Source organism: Scomber japonicus, chromosome 17, assembly GCF_027409825.1.
Source record: "Scomber japonicus isolate fScoJap1 chromosome 17, fScoJap1.pri, whole genome shotgun sequence".
Classification (NCBI taxonomy): Eukaryota; Metazoa; Chordata; class Actinopteri; order Scombriformes; family Scombridae; genus Scomber; species Scomber japonicus.
The window spans coordinates 26,961,985-26,979,317 of NC_070594.1; the positions used below are offsets into that span (position 1 = coordinate 26,961,985).

A 17,333-nucleotide genomic window follows, 5' to 3' on the forward strand; every position below is an offset into this window, starting at 1 on the left:
TTCAAGTTAGAGTTTTTACATGACCAGTAATGCTTATTTCTGGATAATTTAACTCATTACAAGTATATTAACCATCTTACGACATGGAGACCCGAGTCTTATAACAGCTGGAGTTTGCAATAAATGAATGAAAGAAACATAGAGGGATGTGTAATTACGTAAGGGAGACATTCTGAGTCCATGCTCATTAACATTTTCTATAAATGCCCAAATAGAGACATCCCTGTTTAATCAACCCCTGTGCCTGGTATCCCCATTTGATTCTGGTAATGAACCATTAACACATTTCTGATGATCTCTGCAATTTGTCGGCAGAGAAGTGCCACCCTGGGTATGATTAGCACCACCTTTTGATAAATATTAAAGCACAGCGCATATGGTGGATTAAATGTGTGGTGTGCTGTATGTGTATATATGGACATACTCCAAGATTCTAGTCCTGTCTTAAATATGAACTGAAGTGTTATTCAACCTTGTAAAATGAATGTTTTCAGAACAACTCCAAGAAATGAGTACTCATCAAGAACAGCAGGATCCAGTCTTTCTACAGATTGACCTATGCTACACACTTAAAATCAGGATATCTTGGCGCCTGCTGCTTCATGTTTAACCTTTTTCTTCCAGCTATATGGAAGCACTAAAATCCTACAGTACCCCCTTAAGACTCAACTCGAATGAACCGCACTGCTACTGCCAACTTTTGGACCCACACCCATCATTTACTAACCATTAGCTCACCAGGCAACACCTTACTGTCATATGACTACACTTTTCCTCTTCCCATTGGGCATTGTGTATCTTACATGCATCGTATGACACATATAGAACGCTTGAGGAGACATTTCTAAATACATTTGAGAATACACAGAAAGGAACCAGACCAAACCCTGAAGCTCTAGACCCATTGAGTTCATGCTCAGTAGCAGAATTCTACTAGTGACTAAAAATTTAAATCTGGCAGCCTCTGAATCCCTCAATGTTATGGAAGTGTAATAATAAATAACCATAGACCCCCCCCCCCTTTAAAATCAATAAGGTTCATCCCCTTGGATGTGCTCCATAAATGTCACAGCAATCTGCCTTTTAGATATTAGATTTAATTCATTAGAAATGCCGACATTAGCTTTTGAGATAACCTTATCATGGAGGTAAGTGTTGGTCTTGTCTTAATGAGAGGGGGTGTCATCAGAACTATTAGGTGAAAATCCTCTGGTGACCAACAACATTTCATAGCAATATAGCAATATTTTGGTGTGGACCAAACTATTACAGACTTTCATACATGCTGGTAAATATATGGACCATCACTCTGACCAACACTACCGCAAACATAATCAGACAATATGGGGAAGCAGATAGTATAATTTGAGGAAATGAAACCCCTCTAAAAAATACTCTGCATGTTGTATTCACAGCCACTACATGACAGTATGCATGAAAAGGCTCCTGACATGCAGCAGACGTGTAGATGATTTTCACTTGAACATTCACATGGCGACATACACTCCTGGATTAGAGCTTTCCATTTACCTCCCATCATCCTCATCACCATCCCATGTTGACATTTGTCGCCTTGCGCAGCTCCAAGGGCATTCATCGTTGTAGCCTAATTTGATAATTCCAATTAAAACCATGTTCATCCTCAGTGTAATTACAGTCATCTGGCAGGAGTCCTCCCCCGTAATTGTGCACAGTGACACAGTGGTCATGTTGTCTCTCTCTGACTGCACTGGCTCAGTGGATAATGTTATTAGACTGGAGCAGCAGAAGTTGAGACTAACCTTGTTTATAACAAGGAGCCACAGCATGCACTATGTATTTTGTCACAATCTTACCACATGTGTAGATGTTCCGTGGGTCAAAGTCATTCCAGTCACTCAAGAGATGTTCAGATTATTGCCCAATGCTAGTAAGTAAACTGTGAGTCAGACCTCCTGACTGTTATTTCCACCAACTCATTCTGCTCCACTCTGATCCCTGTTTGATGCGCTAATGTCAAGAAAAGAACATTATTATTACATATGTGGGATATCAAAGAGTGATGCAAATGTTTTATTCTGAAATAAATACAAAATTTTTTTTATAAAAGGAACATTGCAATTTATTACAGTTTTAGCCAGCTGTCCAATCAGTAATAATGATGTATCATCACTGTAATTGTCTGGATTTCCGACAGGGCAACAAAAAACGAGCGGTGGAATGATCGGACCACACTTATTCCAGAGAGAAAACAAAGGTGAACAGCAGAACTGTCACCTCGACTGCTGTTGTAAACATCCATCACGGTTTAAAAAACCCACTTCCTGCTCCAACATTGACCTACTTACCACACTTATCATAGCTGTGCACGCACACTTTTCTTGTGCAATAACTATCAGCAATACATCGTTTGTGCTCACCTGCAGTTTTACCTCCGGATAAAACAAGTCTTTTCTCTACTTTGTTGTTGTTGTGTCACTGTGTTCCCATTGGTGAGTAGGAGGTTATCAGAAGTGATGGAAATGATGTCCATTCCCATGCTTGCTACAGCATTCATCAGCAGGCCGTGTTGACTCAACTGTAATGGAAGATGTAGGTAAATGTTACTGGAGATGTGAACCTCTACAGTTCCATTACAACTGAGAGAGATTGATAGATGACTGGAGATTATTGACAGCTTGTGACTTATTTTTGGAAGCAAGTCATTTTTGGATCTTTAGTGGAGAACAAATTGTCAAACCACAAAGAAATTACTTTCATTTTTCCCTTATGAGTGTGTTTCTCCTTCATGCTTTAATATCAAAGGTTGCTCATGAATGAATTCAAGAATGTGAATGCATCCTGAAACTGTTAACTGAGTCTGTCTTGAGTCAGCTGACCACTGATTCAGTGGAACAGCATGATTGGTCATAACATCCCACAACTTAAATACAGTGAACTTTGAGTCTGATTCTATTCTTACTGTCTTTTTTGATTTAAGGGGAAGCAGCAAGGCAAGAAAAAGCAGATACAAGCTACAGCAAAATGCTTCTTTGCTCATGTTTGTGCTGTTGATCCACATAGATAAGCTTTTGTTTGTTTTTAGTATGATATTAGCTGTGCCACTGTGGCTCCGTTCATCACTTACTTATTTCTATATTTCATTCCGTCATGAGCCACAGCACTGCCTCCCTTGCTTCCTTCCACACACCCTGCACTTTATTCTGCTGAGACCCAGCAGAGGGGACACACATTGCAGAGCACATTATGACACACTGTCACACATCAGCACCCAACCCAACCCTCCCCACCCCTTCTACTTAAAGCCCCCAAACCCAGACCACGTCATATGATCCACCCTGAGCCAACGCTGACTCAAACATCCTACTGCTGGTCCTGTCATAGTCACTGATTAGCTTTTCTTCTTGTAAATACTCATTTGTGGGTGCATTTCCACCAAAATCAGTTCAAATCATATCTAGTATTCTTTTTTTATGTGTTTGTGTGTTCGGTTTTGATCGGTTAGAGGTTTCTCTGAGTCATAGGTTTTATTTTCTCATATAATAAACATGAAAAAATAAGGAAGAGTTGTAGTTATCTGTTCTGCCCCCCTGCCAAGCGTAACTCAGCTGTGTTTGCACTGTATTTATCAGACACCTGTGATCTGCTGATAACTGATGAAAAAGAGAAGAAGAAACAATGCAACAGTAGAAGACTATAGAAGCATGTATATTAGGATCTTAGGAAGTTGTCCTTGTATCTGTTAACTTGACGTGCATGTGTCAAGCAAAAACACAAAAGGTCAGAACATTTCTGAAGGGTATTTTTCACAGTTTTTCACAGTTAGCTGCAGCTCTGCTCAGTTCAAAAATATCAGTTGACCACTTAAAGGAATAGGTCAACAGTTTGGGAAATGTAGCCATACGCCTTCTTTCTGAGACAGTGTTAAGTACAGAGTAGGAGGCTGTTAGGCTTGCATAGCATGAACAACAACTCCCTGATAATTCCCCCTAAAACCACCATTTTTTTTACATTTTGGTTAGTATACAGATTAAAAGAGTGTGAAATAATTGAACTTTAGAGATGTTAGTAGGAGTATTGTTGAACTTTGGAGAGAGTTAAGCGAGCAGTTTTTCCCTCTGTTTCCAGTCTTTAAGCTAGCTAAGCTTGGCTAACACACAGGCATGAAACTAATATTCCTTCTCTCATTTCTCTCTCAGAAAGAAAATAAAATGATCATCTATTCCTTTAAGTAAGACTACATTTGGACAGTTTTGTTCAGCAGTAGTTGTGACTACACTGTAACGGCCTTCAGTAGCAGTGCTACAGCGCTGTTGGTAAGTCATTAATCTTACCAAGGACAATGGACAATGTTCAGGCCACAGCAGGTACAGTCAGTACCTACCTTCCATTCACACAGTGACAGGTGAACATACTGTGTAAAAATCCCTTTTAATACACCTTCAGTACAGTACAGTACAGTATAATTGCATTAATGTGGAGTGCAGAGCTAACAGGTCTCTAACCACATTAGTCTTCATCAGCTTCAGCTTTACATCAGCAGGCTCACTCCAGGAGCAGCCAGCGGTAAACCCTACATTCAGCCCTGACCGCCGCCGGAGCGTACTCATCACCATCATGCTGTACTTTTGATCTACACAGATATGTTAGGAAACTCACTGAGAAGGATGGCGGCGCACGTATTAGTGTGGCAGAAAGCGCTGCCGTCAACAACTGACCCTAGAAGTTAAAAAAAAGAGAGAGAGAAAAAAAAGAAATCTTTTGCATCCATCAGCAGTTCTAATCAGAATTCTGCCACAACCTGCTATTTTGCGGTGTGTGTATGTCTGGGTATGTGTCTGCGTGTACAAGCACGCGTGTGTGTATGAATATACTCACGCTGTTTGTGTATGTGCGCTGTGTTTGTGTCATCCTTGCATTTTCCTCCCACTGTAACAAACCATCTCGAAGTCCAAGTGAAGCGAATGCGCATTCCAGGGTAGAAATAGCATGTTTGGATTGCTCTGAACCTCGCAACCGCATCTGGAAACATTATTCTTGGAAGACAGGTCATTATCCTCGGAAGCCAACTGAGAAATGTTTTGGTGGAAATAAGCAAACTATACAACAGTCGGACGAGCCAGAACCACAGGAGAAGTCTGGACTGACGTAGATGTTCCAAAACAGCCCCCCACACAAGACTGTGTGTTGTAGTGTTAGACTGCTCTAGTGAAATCATTACCGCAGCTATGTGACAGGTAAAGAGATGACTTTACAAATGACCAGATGTGCATAGACTTAAAGGAATTGGCGACTCAGTGCAGCTTCAGTCAGCCCACAATTTTCACCTCCCCTGTTGTGGTTTAGGTTCACTACGCATTTACCTGCAACAGATGTCATTTCAAGTGCAGTAGATGTGCTGAAACGTCACTTTGTCCCTTCTAGCACCAAGAAGCACCTAATAGTCTTTGTCTTTAATAGAACTTTAAGTATATAGACTTAAATTTAACTGTTGCATAAAGCTTCCTTATGAGTAACTAATGTCAGATGGACTGAGATAGCCGGTAGCACAATGGATTACATCTGCTAGAGGAGTACAATGCTAAGAAAAATGTATGGTATTTAACAGAATAAGAGAAAGTCCAAATGTGGTTAGAAGATTGTGAAGATGTCTCAGATTTACAGCAGCATGTTAAGAATATGGTATGAGAATCTAAAATAAGAGTATATACGGCAACAACGTGACAGAAACTAACATTCTATTACACACAGATGTTAGATACTGTCATAATGAATCTTTCCTCATTTCAATTAGAATAAGGGCTGCATTCAAAAATAAAATACAGATGAGCTTTTGAATTAAAATAAAAAATTGGACACTTAGATAATTTATTGTCTGTGGCTTCAGTTTCTTCAGAAGATTTGTGCCTATATATGAGACGTAGTGATTTTGAATTACCCGTGGGAAGTAGCCTATGAGTCTGTTCATGCTTGATTAAAAGTGTTTTCGGTGTCTACTTTTCTGTTTTTAGAGCACGCCATGTGAACAAGCTTTTCTTGAGCTGACCTGATACTGAAAAGTGATGTGAAAGCCCTGCAGACCAATGATTGCTCAGTCATTTATCTCATTCACAGGCTTTCTGTTTGTTCCCTGTCTTCACTCTGCCGTGCTCTCACTCCCTCTCTCTCTCTATATATGTTCATATATACATCTATCTATATATATATAGTTCCTCAGCTGCCATGCTTGAAACACAGCAGTCACCGCACAGATTTGTCCTGTTGGTCGTTGTATTTACTTCTGCAAGGAGAAATGCAGTGGACAAAAGTCATACTAAGAGTTTGTTTCCATAGTTAGCTCATGAGTTTGTTATGGTTATTTAACCTCACTGAAACAATCAGAAAGTAATATTGTATTTCTGTCATTTCAGAGACAGCTTTCCACCACTGTCTCTCCTCACCATGGCCGTCTCTCTGCCACTGAGGCCCTGTCCCAATACAGCACAGCACAGCAGCTTGCTAATGTCTAGTTTATTCATAGTTTAATCATTTTGTACATGTCGCATATCCAGGTTAGAACAAATTCACCAATTGCACTCCCAGTGTGGAGTGTGGAGTCAATCGGATGAATGGTTCCAGAGATATGTGAAGGACATACATACAGACAGACAGACATACATACAGACAGACAGACAGACAGACAGACAGACAGACAGACAGACAGACAGACAGACAGACAGACAGACAGACAGACAGACAGATAGACAGACAGACAGACAGACAGACAGATAGACAGACAGACAGATAGAGAGTTCTTTGTTTTGTAGAGAGATGAGATCAGAAGAGTGAGATGTATGTAGCTGTAGTAGCTTGTGAGTTACTACAATCAAGAAATGTTGTGTTCTGGATTCAGTCTGATTTAGAACTGTCCACTTCTTTTTTTAATAGAATGTATAATTATTAAAGTTAGTGTGAAGTAGATGTGCTTTGAGGAAATGGTGAGAGAAGACATATCTCTCCAATATTATTTAACATATAGCATTGTTCTATATGTTGTTCTCCTGGTAATCACTCCTGTACTTACAGTATATTCAGCCTTTTTATTTCATATTTAAACCTTTCACAGTCCTCTCTATGAACAACAGCATTTCAATGTAAATGCAGCTACCAGTTACTCTCTCACTTTCTATGCTTTTGCAACACATATTCGAACATTTGAGTTAGGTCAGAGATGTCCCCCTGTTCCTTTACAAGCTCTCTACCATTTATCTGACTGCTACATCTGTTTCAGGGGAACCACCTTTTCCTTTGCAAGTCTCAGACAATATCACATATATCCTGATGAAGAACAAAAGAACAGCAGTGGCAGAAACACTAGATGCAGGTTTTTGAAAAGGCTGAATCTGTGTATAGCTCATGATTGCCATGTGGCACATGGAAAACAAACAGATGCCAATATCTAATGATTCCATTCAGCAACTGTATTTATTTTTTTGGCAGTTGTCAACCAGCTTGATTGCCTGACTAAGTGTTGAAGGCTCTCCTTCACTGCATTTCCACCCCGTCCCTTTCTATTTGCATGACGACCGGTTTCTATTTTCACAAGATGGAAGCTGGTACCATTTGCAAGGTGAAGACGCCTGCCAGTCACCATTTTCACACATGGTAGCAACACTTGCACCATTCCACACGCGCACACACACACACACACACACACACACACACACACACACACACACACACACCACCTTTCTTGAAGCTTTGAGCATGTGAGGATGTCATCAGATTGAGGAAAACGAGTGCTATGGCAGCCACCAAATATGTACTGCTAGTAATGTGTGTGCTGACTTTTACACTCTTTATTTACCTAAAGGATGTTAGCTGTGATTCCTCATTTTCAGTAACACTTCTCCTCTTGCTAAGCATTTTTCATACAGAAAAGTGTGAGTCACTGAGAACTTCCTTTGTGATTTGGTCAATAGGAAGTTATGTTGTAATATTTTTTACCACTATATTTACCAAAACATTTCAACTTTCAGCACTGCAGATGATTTTCTATCCAGTTATAATGAGCATAAGTTTCAATTTCACTCATAATGAGGACATTTTCTCTATCTAATCACATTTTCTAACCTCTGAATTTCTCTGATAGTTCGGTAGCCAAAAAAACACTGATAGGAACTTTCCCGGGGAAATCTAATTTGGAGCAGTGTAAAACTGGGACAAAAGGACAAAGTCACCTCATGTCAAGGCATTAGTTTTGACAGAAAACGTAATTTCATTCAGTGAAATAGCACAAATTAATTCAAGGTCAGAATCCTACTCTTCTACTCTTATTCTTCACTCCTTCACAAGCTACAGAACAGTGAATGTATCAGTGTGTGCTGTTGTGCCACTTGATGACACTAGAGTGGTAGAGTTCATTTTAAACTTTTCAACCACAAGCCCACATATAGCAGACAGGCATGTTGGCACAGAGTAGCATCTAATATAAAGGCTCTTTGAGAAAGTTGTGTATGTGTGTGTGTATGCGTATGTATGTGTGTGTGTGTGTGTGTGTGTGTGTGTGTGTGTGTGTGTGTGTCTGGTGGGTTCTCTGAGGGAAGATTGCTCTGCGTCTGTCATCACAGGGTGAGAGGAATGGAACGTTTGGCAGGAAAAATCACAGCCACGTGCTGTTCTGTTCCCAGAGCTGAACTTCTTGAGGTTTGTGTTTTTGTGATGGAAGTGAGGACTTACTCTGATTTACTGCAGCCAGGACACCAAGCTTCTTCATTTGATATGACTCATTTATACACACTTTTGAACATTTGATTGCCGTGCTTTGTTTCAGAGTAAATTAGTTGGAGGTCCCCAGTCTCATTTTTGCCACCTAAGCAGGTTATTCCAGCCTTGTTAAACAGAGTTAAGACTGTGCACATATGAGCTGGCCTGATAAAGCTTATAAAAGCCCGTTTTTCCATTTTTCTTTCTGTTGTGTAAATATCATCCAGTATTTCTTTCATTTCCACGCCTGAGAATGAATCACCGCTGTCATGATGGTGCTTATTTTCTGTGAAGAGGCTGCTCTTGTACTTATACTGTCCCCCCCCCTCCTCCTCCTCCCTCCTTCAGCTGATGTTCTCTTGCTGAGTGTGTCCAGGCTGCTCAGCATACCTTTACAGTGAGTCCTCCTTAGATTACAAACACATGTGGACGTCTGGAGCACGAACCACAGCGCGCTTTACTCTGAGCTCACTTGTCTCGCTTTAATCCCACTGAAACTAGCTTTTCAATAAAAATGTGTTTTTTATTCTGTGTGTTTTTTTTGTTTTTTTATTTGATGATGTAATCACCCCGGGTTTGTTTGTGCATGTGATTTGCGTGTTTATACTGCTTTCAAACTCTGTGCTCTCAGTGATTAGTGTGTATATTTTGTCTATGTGTCCACACACTGAGCAAGGGGCGACGTTATGCTGAGTTTTAAATGTTAAAGGGAGGGTGAGCACGTGAAGCAGAGAGCAGTCAGTCAAGCTTGTATGTGTTGAATCATGGAGCTGGCTGTAGCAGGACGCCGGGGCTGATGTCAGCCCTGCGGTATGCGCTCACTGGGCTCGGCTGAAAGCTGACCCCCCTCTGTTGTGCTTCTATTTCCAGGGCGTGAGCGGAATGTCCGTGGATGAGAAGCCTGAAGCCCCCATGTATGTGTATGAGTCGACGGTTCATTGTACCAATATCCTCCTCTGCCTCAACGACCAGCGGAAGCAGGATATCCTGTGCGATGTGACCGTCCTGGTGGAGGGAAAGGAGTTCCGCGGGCACCGGGCCGTGCTGGCCGCCTGCAGCGAGTATTTCCTCCAGGCTCTGGTGGGCCAGGCGGAGAATGGCTTGGTCGTTAGCCTTCCTGAAGAGGTACGTCCATCAAAACACGCAGCTTTTTTGTTGACAGTTTTCTCTCACAGGAGTGGAAATGCCACCGACTTTTTTAAACAATGCAGCCCTAAAACTCCCCACTGACACCAATACAAAAGCAGCACTAACCAGGTTCTCCACACACTCCTTTAGTTTCTGCAGCCACACACACTGATGAAACCCGCTGTTCAGCCTCTAACCCCTAGCAAATCACAGCAAAAAATATACAATCAACTCATCCATGGATAAAATAACATATACTATGATAAAAGCAAGCAGTAAATTATGAGCATACCTGTTTGTCCACAAACATTTGCAGATAGTTGGTTAAATTCTGATGTGTCCAGTGTTCACCAGTTCAAACTTTTCAATAAAGTTCACTTCAACAATATTGTTCGCCTCCCCTCAGGCTTCTAGCTGATGTAATCTTCCATATAACAGTGTGTTTATACAGAATGCAAAGTAGATTTTAGAGACGGCGTGATTACACATAAAAGTTAATGTAAAGACTCAATCCCCTGAGACAGAGCAAACTGAAGCACACACAAAAAGAGTTGTTCCTATCCTGAGGCTTTATGTGCCAACATGTGTAGGAAAGAGAGGAAAAAACAAAGAGACTGGAGGAAAATAACATACAAAAATTTGAATTCCTGGTGAGTTAGATTAATGGGTGTACACACACACACACACACACACACATACACAGCAGTCAGTGGGTGGGTACTTAAAGTCTAAACTGGTTCATTAGTTGTTTAGGGTGACTTAACATGGGCTACAAAATCAGGTCAGGGGTCAAATTTTCCCTGTGAAGTGAAACTTCTCATTGTGTTTGAATAGCAGGCTTAGTGCCAACATGATGTGACTGAAGGGGCTGTTAAAAATGACGAGGGGGCTAAAATAAAATGAATTGATTTTACCATGCAATAACCTCAGAAAGGATAAATAACAAGAACAACACTAGGCGACTGTTTGAAACTCAAAGAATACATTTATTAATCAGACATAAAAGGCCACATCAGAATGGAGCACTAGCAGAGCTCTAACAGCTGCTCTCTCACTCTCTCTCTCTCGCTCTCGCTCTCTCTCTCTCTCTCTCTCTCTCTCTCTCTCTCTCTCTCTCTCTCTCTCTCTCTCTCTCTCTCTCTCTCTCTCTCTCTCTCCCTCCATCTCTCTCTCTCTCGTTCCGTTCCCTGTCCCTTCACTTCCCTGTCATTTCCTTTCACTCTCTAGATTGCCACAATGGGAGGGAAGTGGAATTATTTACAACTAGGAAAAGCAGGCAGGCTGAGAAACCACACTAAGTGATGTGTTCTGTCTGTGTGTCTATAGATCTCCTCTCTCTTTCAGCAAATAGCCTCAAATTACACCGGCAAAGTCATTCTCCATCACACCAAAGCAGCCAAACTAAGCTTGAGCTGCAGCCTCGTGGTTTATTAGAAGTGAACATGCTTGTTGTGGAAGGGGTAACGTGCTCTACAGCTGGTGGATTCGTTCTGTAACAGTTAACTTGCTGCCTGCTGAATACACCATAAGAGGTCAAATGTGATCGATTAGTTTCAACAGTACCTCAGATTGACGCTTTGTTTCATTGTTTTAAGTCCATCTAAAGAAAGAATCTCTTTTTTTAAGAGAGGAATTCACCACTGTAAGCATTACGTGCTTGATTTATCCAGTGCAGGGGTGTTAGGAAGGTTAATTTTGACTTCAAAACAGTTAGATAGCATGATAAGTTTTTAAATTAGAAGTAATAATTGGATATTGATTCGTTTTAGCTGGTATAGGGGCCTCTGGCTGTTCTCCACTGCACATTTTCAGCACTTTTCACCTTAACTCCATCTGCTCCCTTTTCTCATCACCTCACAGCTTCCTTTCTCTGTTGATTTTTGATTATTTTTAGACTTTTTAGATTTTATTTTGTTTTCCATTCGCAGCGTCTTTTTCTTCCTGTCATGACAGAGGATGCCAGTAAACAGTGTTTTAATTTAAACCGTCGTTCGCTGGAGGATTGAAACTCTGTGAAAGGTGCGAGAAAGTGCATTATTGAGCCAATAAGGCTGCGATTGCCAATTAGCACCTGACAGCTGCCTCCGCCGCCGTCTTCGGCAGCGGGTAGCACTTCACGGCGAGATTAACGCCACCTCGAGCTCGGCACTCATCAGGTTCAGCAACACTCCCTCACTCTTGCTCACCTCAGCTCTCACACTGTCACTTTAAACTGATCCCCTTCAGAGCTCTTCACTGAACACATGATGAAAGTATCCATCTGACGTATTGATGTCACACACACACACACACACACACACACATACGCATACATACATGTGCTGTGGTGAAAACTGGGGCACATCCTGCATGTGCTGTGGAGCTGGGGCCAGCACGCATTAATAAAGTAACGCCTGTCAAACGACTTTGTTGCCGCGCTCATTGAATAAGAAGTCACAGTCAGTTTGTCGTCTTATGTAAAATGAGCATCACGGCTTTTTTTTTTCTCCCTCTTTAACTCAAAGGATGACTGTAGGGAATGGCTCCTGGATGCTCAAAGCAACATCCCCTTTCATTCACTCGCCACGCATATGAATAATGGATGAGCTGCTGTGTGTTTCAGGTGTGAGATGGAGTGTGGAAAGTAACATCTTTCAATGACTGTCTCTTAAATGTGCCACAGAAAGATTTGCACCCGTAGAGGATTTAACCAAGTTTTCCTCTCTTTGTCCATTCCCACTCAATCTGACAACATTTCACATATTGGATTGTTTCATCTAAATGGCAAAACAACATATAATGAATGTATCGTCTCATATTCAACAACAGCCAGGGAATGTAGTTATATACTGTAACAGTTTTTATCTATGAAAAATGATGAATAATGTCATTTTGCAAAACCTAAAGTGATGTCTTCAAATCAGTAAAATTCATATATATTATAGTATGTTTACAATGATATAAAACTGAGAAAAGCAACCAAAGATTTGCTAATGCATATTTTACTTGATTAAGTGACTTATAATGTTCATCATATCTATTTATTTAAAGTAGTAATACCACAATGTAAAACTACTCAGTTATAAATAAAAATCCTGCATTTAAGAATATGAATTAAGTATGTGTCATCAGTTAAATATGATTAAACGTTCTCATTATGCAGAGTACAGAGGCATAAACATACGTTAGCCTACCATTTGTATCTATGTAATGTTGAATTTAGCTGAAAACAGCATAGTTGTGGTGTGTTGAGCAGGTAGTACATCTCTATCTGGCTGTCTAGACAAGCCACAGCCGCATCATGGAAGAAATGTCCTTTCATTGATGTAGCCCGTCAACTTTTTTAAGGTCCCTTGTCGCCCTTTGCTTCACGGTCAGTGACTGAGGCTTGCTGACGCATCCCCTGCCTCGTGTCTGAACGCTGTCTTCTCTCAGATGATGGGTTGGGGTGGAGGTGGGGGGGTTAGTGGGTCCGCTCAGCCCCTACTGCTCTGTGTCAGCTCAGAGCGATAGCCTGTAGCTCTGCTGGGTTAGCAACACTTTACTGACACTCATGTGTCTGGCCATGGTCATGGAGAGCATTGCTTCAGCAGCTACTGTAGGCTGCCACCTATGTGTAACAAAGGGCAAAAGCCTGTTTCCTCACTGGGGGAAAGCAAAGAGGGGGGGGGGCTGATGCACATGAACTGTGAAACAAAGACCACCTCCCCCACCACCTTCATCACTCCTCTCTCTCATGGCCTCATCGCCCCTGGAGTAGCCGGGGCCGGCGCGGTGAGTGACATCATCTATATCTAATGTGATTGTAGGCTTGCAGAGGGGCAGCCAGTTTCATTGAGGGGCTTTGTTGGCCATCACATCATGGGAACAAAACAATCCCGCTTTATCTCAGAGATGCCGTCCTCTCCGGCCAGCCTGCATGGGGAAGGAACAGAAGCGCACTAGGTCTGCGTTGGACGAAGGAGGCTCCACACACACTCACATTTTTCTCCATCATATTTCTTGCGAGCGACAGAACAAAGGGGGATTCATAAGAATCAGCGCGCCACAGATACAAGCCAGGGAGAAGAATTTCAAAGAGAGCCCTCCACTGGAGAGGAGCAGTCATCACTTTGACAAACACAAATGACCTCCATATTGTGCAACCGTGTGCAAAGATGTGACTCAGTCCTAGATGCCAGTTAGTTATTAGTGAGCAGTATGTTACCTTTGTCGTCCTGTACAAGAGGCTGATAGTGACAGTCTGATGATACTCACTACTGTACATTGGAATGTTATTCAAAACTTAATTTATTGATGTAATCAGATCAATTATTTTGACTTAAATTAATCTAATAACCATTCACAGAGTCATTCCAGTGATTTGCTGCTGCAGCGTCCACTTGTTTCCACATCTGACATCCAGCGTGGGAATGCTCTGACTGGTCTGGATTGATTCATTCCAGACCATTGTGGGGACAGTGGAGGGCTCCAGAATGCCCCGTCTGATTTTTATTCTGGAAAAAAGGAGAGGGCAGCACTGTGATTCAGCAGAGAGCTGGTTCACAGACCTCAAACCACCTCCTGTTTGTCAGTTCTTTCCTTAGTCATGAGCCAGGGAACACTGCACTTTTTTCATCGCCAAAAGAAAACACACAACACACACACACCCACACACACAGAAATGTGCACCCTGTGTTAAAATAGAGTGTATCCACCTGCAGTTTCACAAAGGATTTGTTGGGATTTGTTTAAACTGAAGTGGTGTTTGTGGCCCCTAAAGGCTTCAGTGTTCTTTGCAGCACACTGTTCACATGTGTTTAGTGGAATACTGAAGAGTTTGTTATGAATGGTGCCTTAAAAGTAGCTGTAGCAGCAAAAAAAAGCAGTTTGTCCTGATTAGGGCTGGATATCGGTACTCAATACCTTTAAGGTATCGACCGAAAGAAATCCATACCAAGTAGTATTGAAACATCTCCCGTCAAACGATACCTGCAATCCATCCTTTTTGCATCCAGTGCTAGAAAATATGATTATTTGTATGGACTTGCTAACAGCCAATCAATGCAACATAATAATTTAAATAGATATGAATATATTAATGATTAAATAAATATTTCAAAGACTTTCAAAATGCATTTGTGTAAAAATCTAATCATGTAGATGTGGAGGAGTGGTGGCATTTTATGTCATTTAATGTTTCTATTCACATGATGAGTATCAGTGAAGTACTTGAATTGGTACTGGTATCATCATTTTTTAAACGATACCCAGTTCTAGTCCTGATGGTGGTAAGAGGTAGGGTCAGTGTCAGGGTAGGGGTTGGAGTAGGTAGTGTTGAAAAGGGGGCCAAAGACTTGGCAACAATGGCAGAGTAGCAGAGAGATAAGAGATATAGAATCTAGGAGACAGTGGATGTTCAATCGTTTCCATTTCAGTAATGACAACTATTATTTGTCTACGACCTGACACTACAGGGAAGATCAGAATCAGAATCATTACGACAAATTCCTCGGCAACCCACCCGTACCACTTTTAACCGGTACTGTATGTTCATATTTTCTCCACAAACCTTTTTGGGAGGAAATCGGTGTGGATTTCTGGGTCAGATGCTGACAACATTGGATTCTTTTAACCATGACCACAACCTTTCCTTAACCATAACCCAATACCTTACTACCTAAAGTCAACCAGACTTAAACCACAGAGGTAGCAGATCAGACTATCATGTGACTTGTTTTGGAAGAAACTGATAGCTTCTTTTTGCTTGTGAGACAACAGTGGCAACAAAGACGGTATTTTCTCCTTATAGACAGATCAAGAGTTGAAGATAGACTACACATAAGCAAATGTAATGTACTTATGAAGGTTTAGCATAGGTGATGAGGAACATCCCTCCACCACCCCAGGTCAAACGGTTGATCAGGACTCAACCTGCAATACCAGCTTAATCTGAAGGGGCTTCACAGAGACTGATCGCACATCAAGTGCCTTATCAGGACGGACACACACACACACACACACACACACATATATACACACAGCCTATACACACAGCCTATTAGACAGATGGTAGGAGACAGAGCCCTGCTTTCCTTAAAGATGGGGGTTGGGTGGTAGAAGATGAAGGCGAAGCGATGGAGAGAGGAGTGATATGGTGTAGTGGGAGTGCTGGCACTAATACCCAGCCCCCTATGGTCCAGCAGGGGGTCTCTCTTTCCCTGCCAACACAAGGACACATCTCATCCCATAAGCCGACAGTGAAGATTCAGGGTCTTTGTGTGAGTGTGAGAGACTGAGTAGAGGAACACCTTGAGCAGCCAGCCTGCCGGTCGACAGCCTGTGGTGTGATCCCTGTGTTTATGCACTTTGTATTTAACCTCCAAACCCGACACTGTTAAGCAGAGAACATCCTCTTTCATGAAAGGAAACAAGTTCTTCACGCAAAACTGAAAGTAACACCTTTTTAGTTCAGACGTATATGATATACTTAAGAAATGTCCATTTGATGTTTGTTTGGTGAAGCCGGAACAAAATCTCTTAGTGTCTAAAAATGGTGTAGAGGTGGGGTCATGTCCTTCCCCATGTCTGGTCTGTACTGTAAGCTGCACTGGCAGAGGATTAGGTAGTACGCTATCTGTTTTAATCCACTGTCAGGGGGGAGGTTTATTTACCCGCAGCTCAGCCCCAGGAACGTCTGAGCTTCTGCTGTCACCTAGGAAGACACTTTCCTTACGTTTACAACTGTTTCAACGTCACTGTGAGACAATGGAACTACTGTGTTCAATGAGTCTTTTCACTGCTTACACTCAATCTAGCATGAATGAAACCCCCCTGAGTACAAAATCATTACCCCTGCTGAACTATTGCACTTTAACTCTAGACTTCGACTGAAAGTGGCAGGCTGATATTATGAACCACTATTGGCTTATCATAGTTATATCTGTATTAATGTGTGTGTTGGCAGGCAAGCAAACATTTCATGGTTGATGTATTATTGACTTTTTATGTACATCTAACCATTTTTGTGTATTTAGGTTTTAGGTTTAGGTTTTTTAGGAATCATTATTTATTATATTGAATATTTAAACATGGCTTATTAAAAAATACTTTCATCTTATTATTACTCTTTTTGTAATATTTGATTATACAACTGCAAAATATTCTGTTTCACTGCACATCTTTATCTTTATCATAATAACTTCATCTATGGTAATTACAACAAACACTTTAGAAATAATAAGTAATAAGTTTAATAATTATTAGTTCATTCAATGATTTTGATGTAATTTATAACATACAAAGACTTGAAAGATAAACTAGATAGGGGTTGTTTGTCTAGTAATGATTATTTTTTGTTACAGTATATCCATTGTACTGTTGTTGTGTGAAAACTGGTGAATACCTATTAAATCATTCTGCCCTGACGGCTGCAGAAACAGAAAGAGTTGAATGCCAAAATTGGCTGCCTGCAGGTGGAAAGATTTTGAAGATTATATCAAAATTAAAGTGATTGCTCCATT

At 41.2% G+C, this 17,333-nt stretch overlaps 1 protein-coding gene across 2 annotated transcripts in view; it reads left to right on the forward strand.

Moving 5' to 3' along the window:
- The window catches only part of bach2b (BTB and CNC homology 1, basic leucine zipper transcription factor 2b), a 96,688-nt gene that overhangs the window by 57,649 nt on the left and 21,706 nt on the right, over positions 1 to 17,333 (forward strand). For both annotated transcript variants that reach the window (XM_053336461.1, XM_053336462.1), the window contains one exon: positions 9,595 to 9,849. In XM_053336461.1, the coding sequence (XP_053192436.1) occupies positions 9,595 to 9,849 (255 nt within the window). The remainder of the gene's footprint in view (positions 1 to 9,594; positions 9,850 to 17,333) is intronic.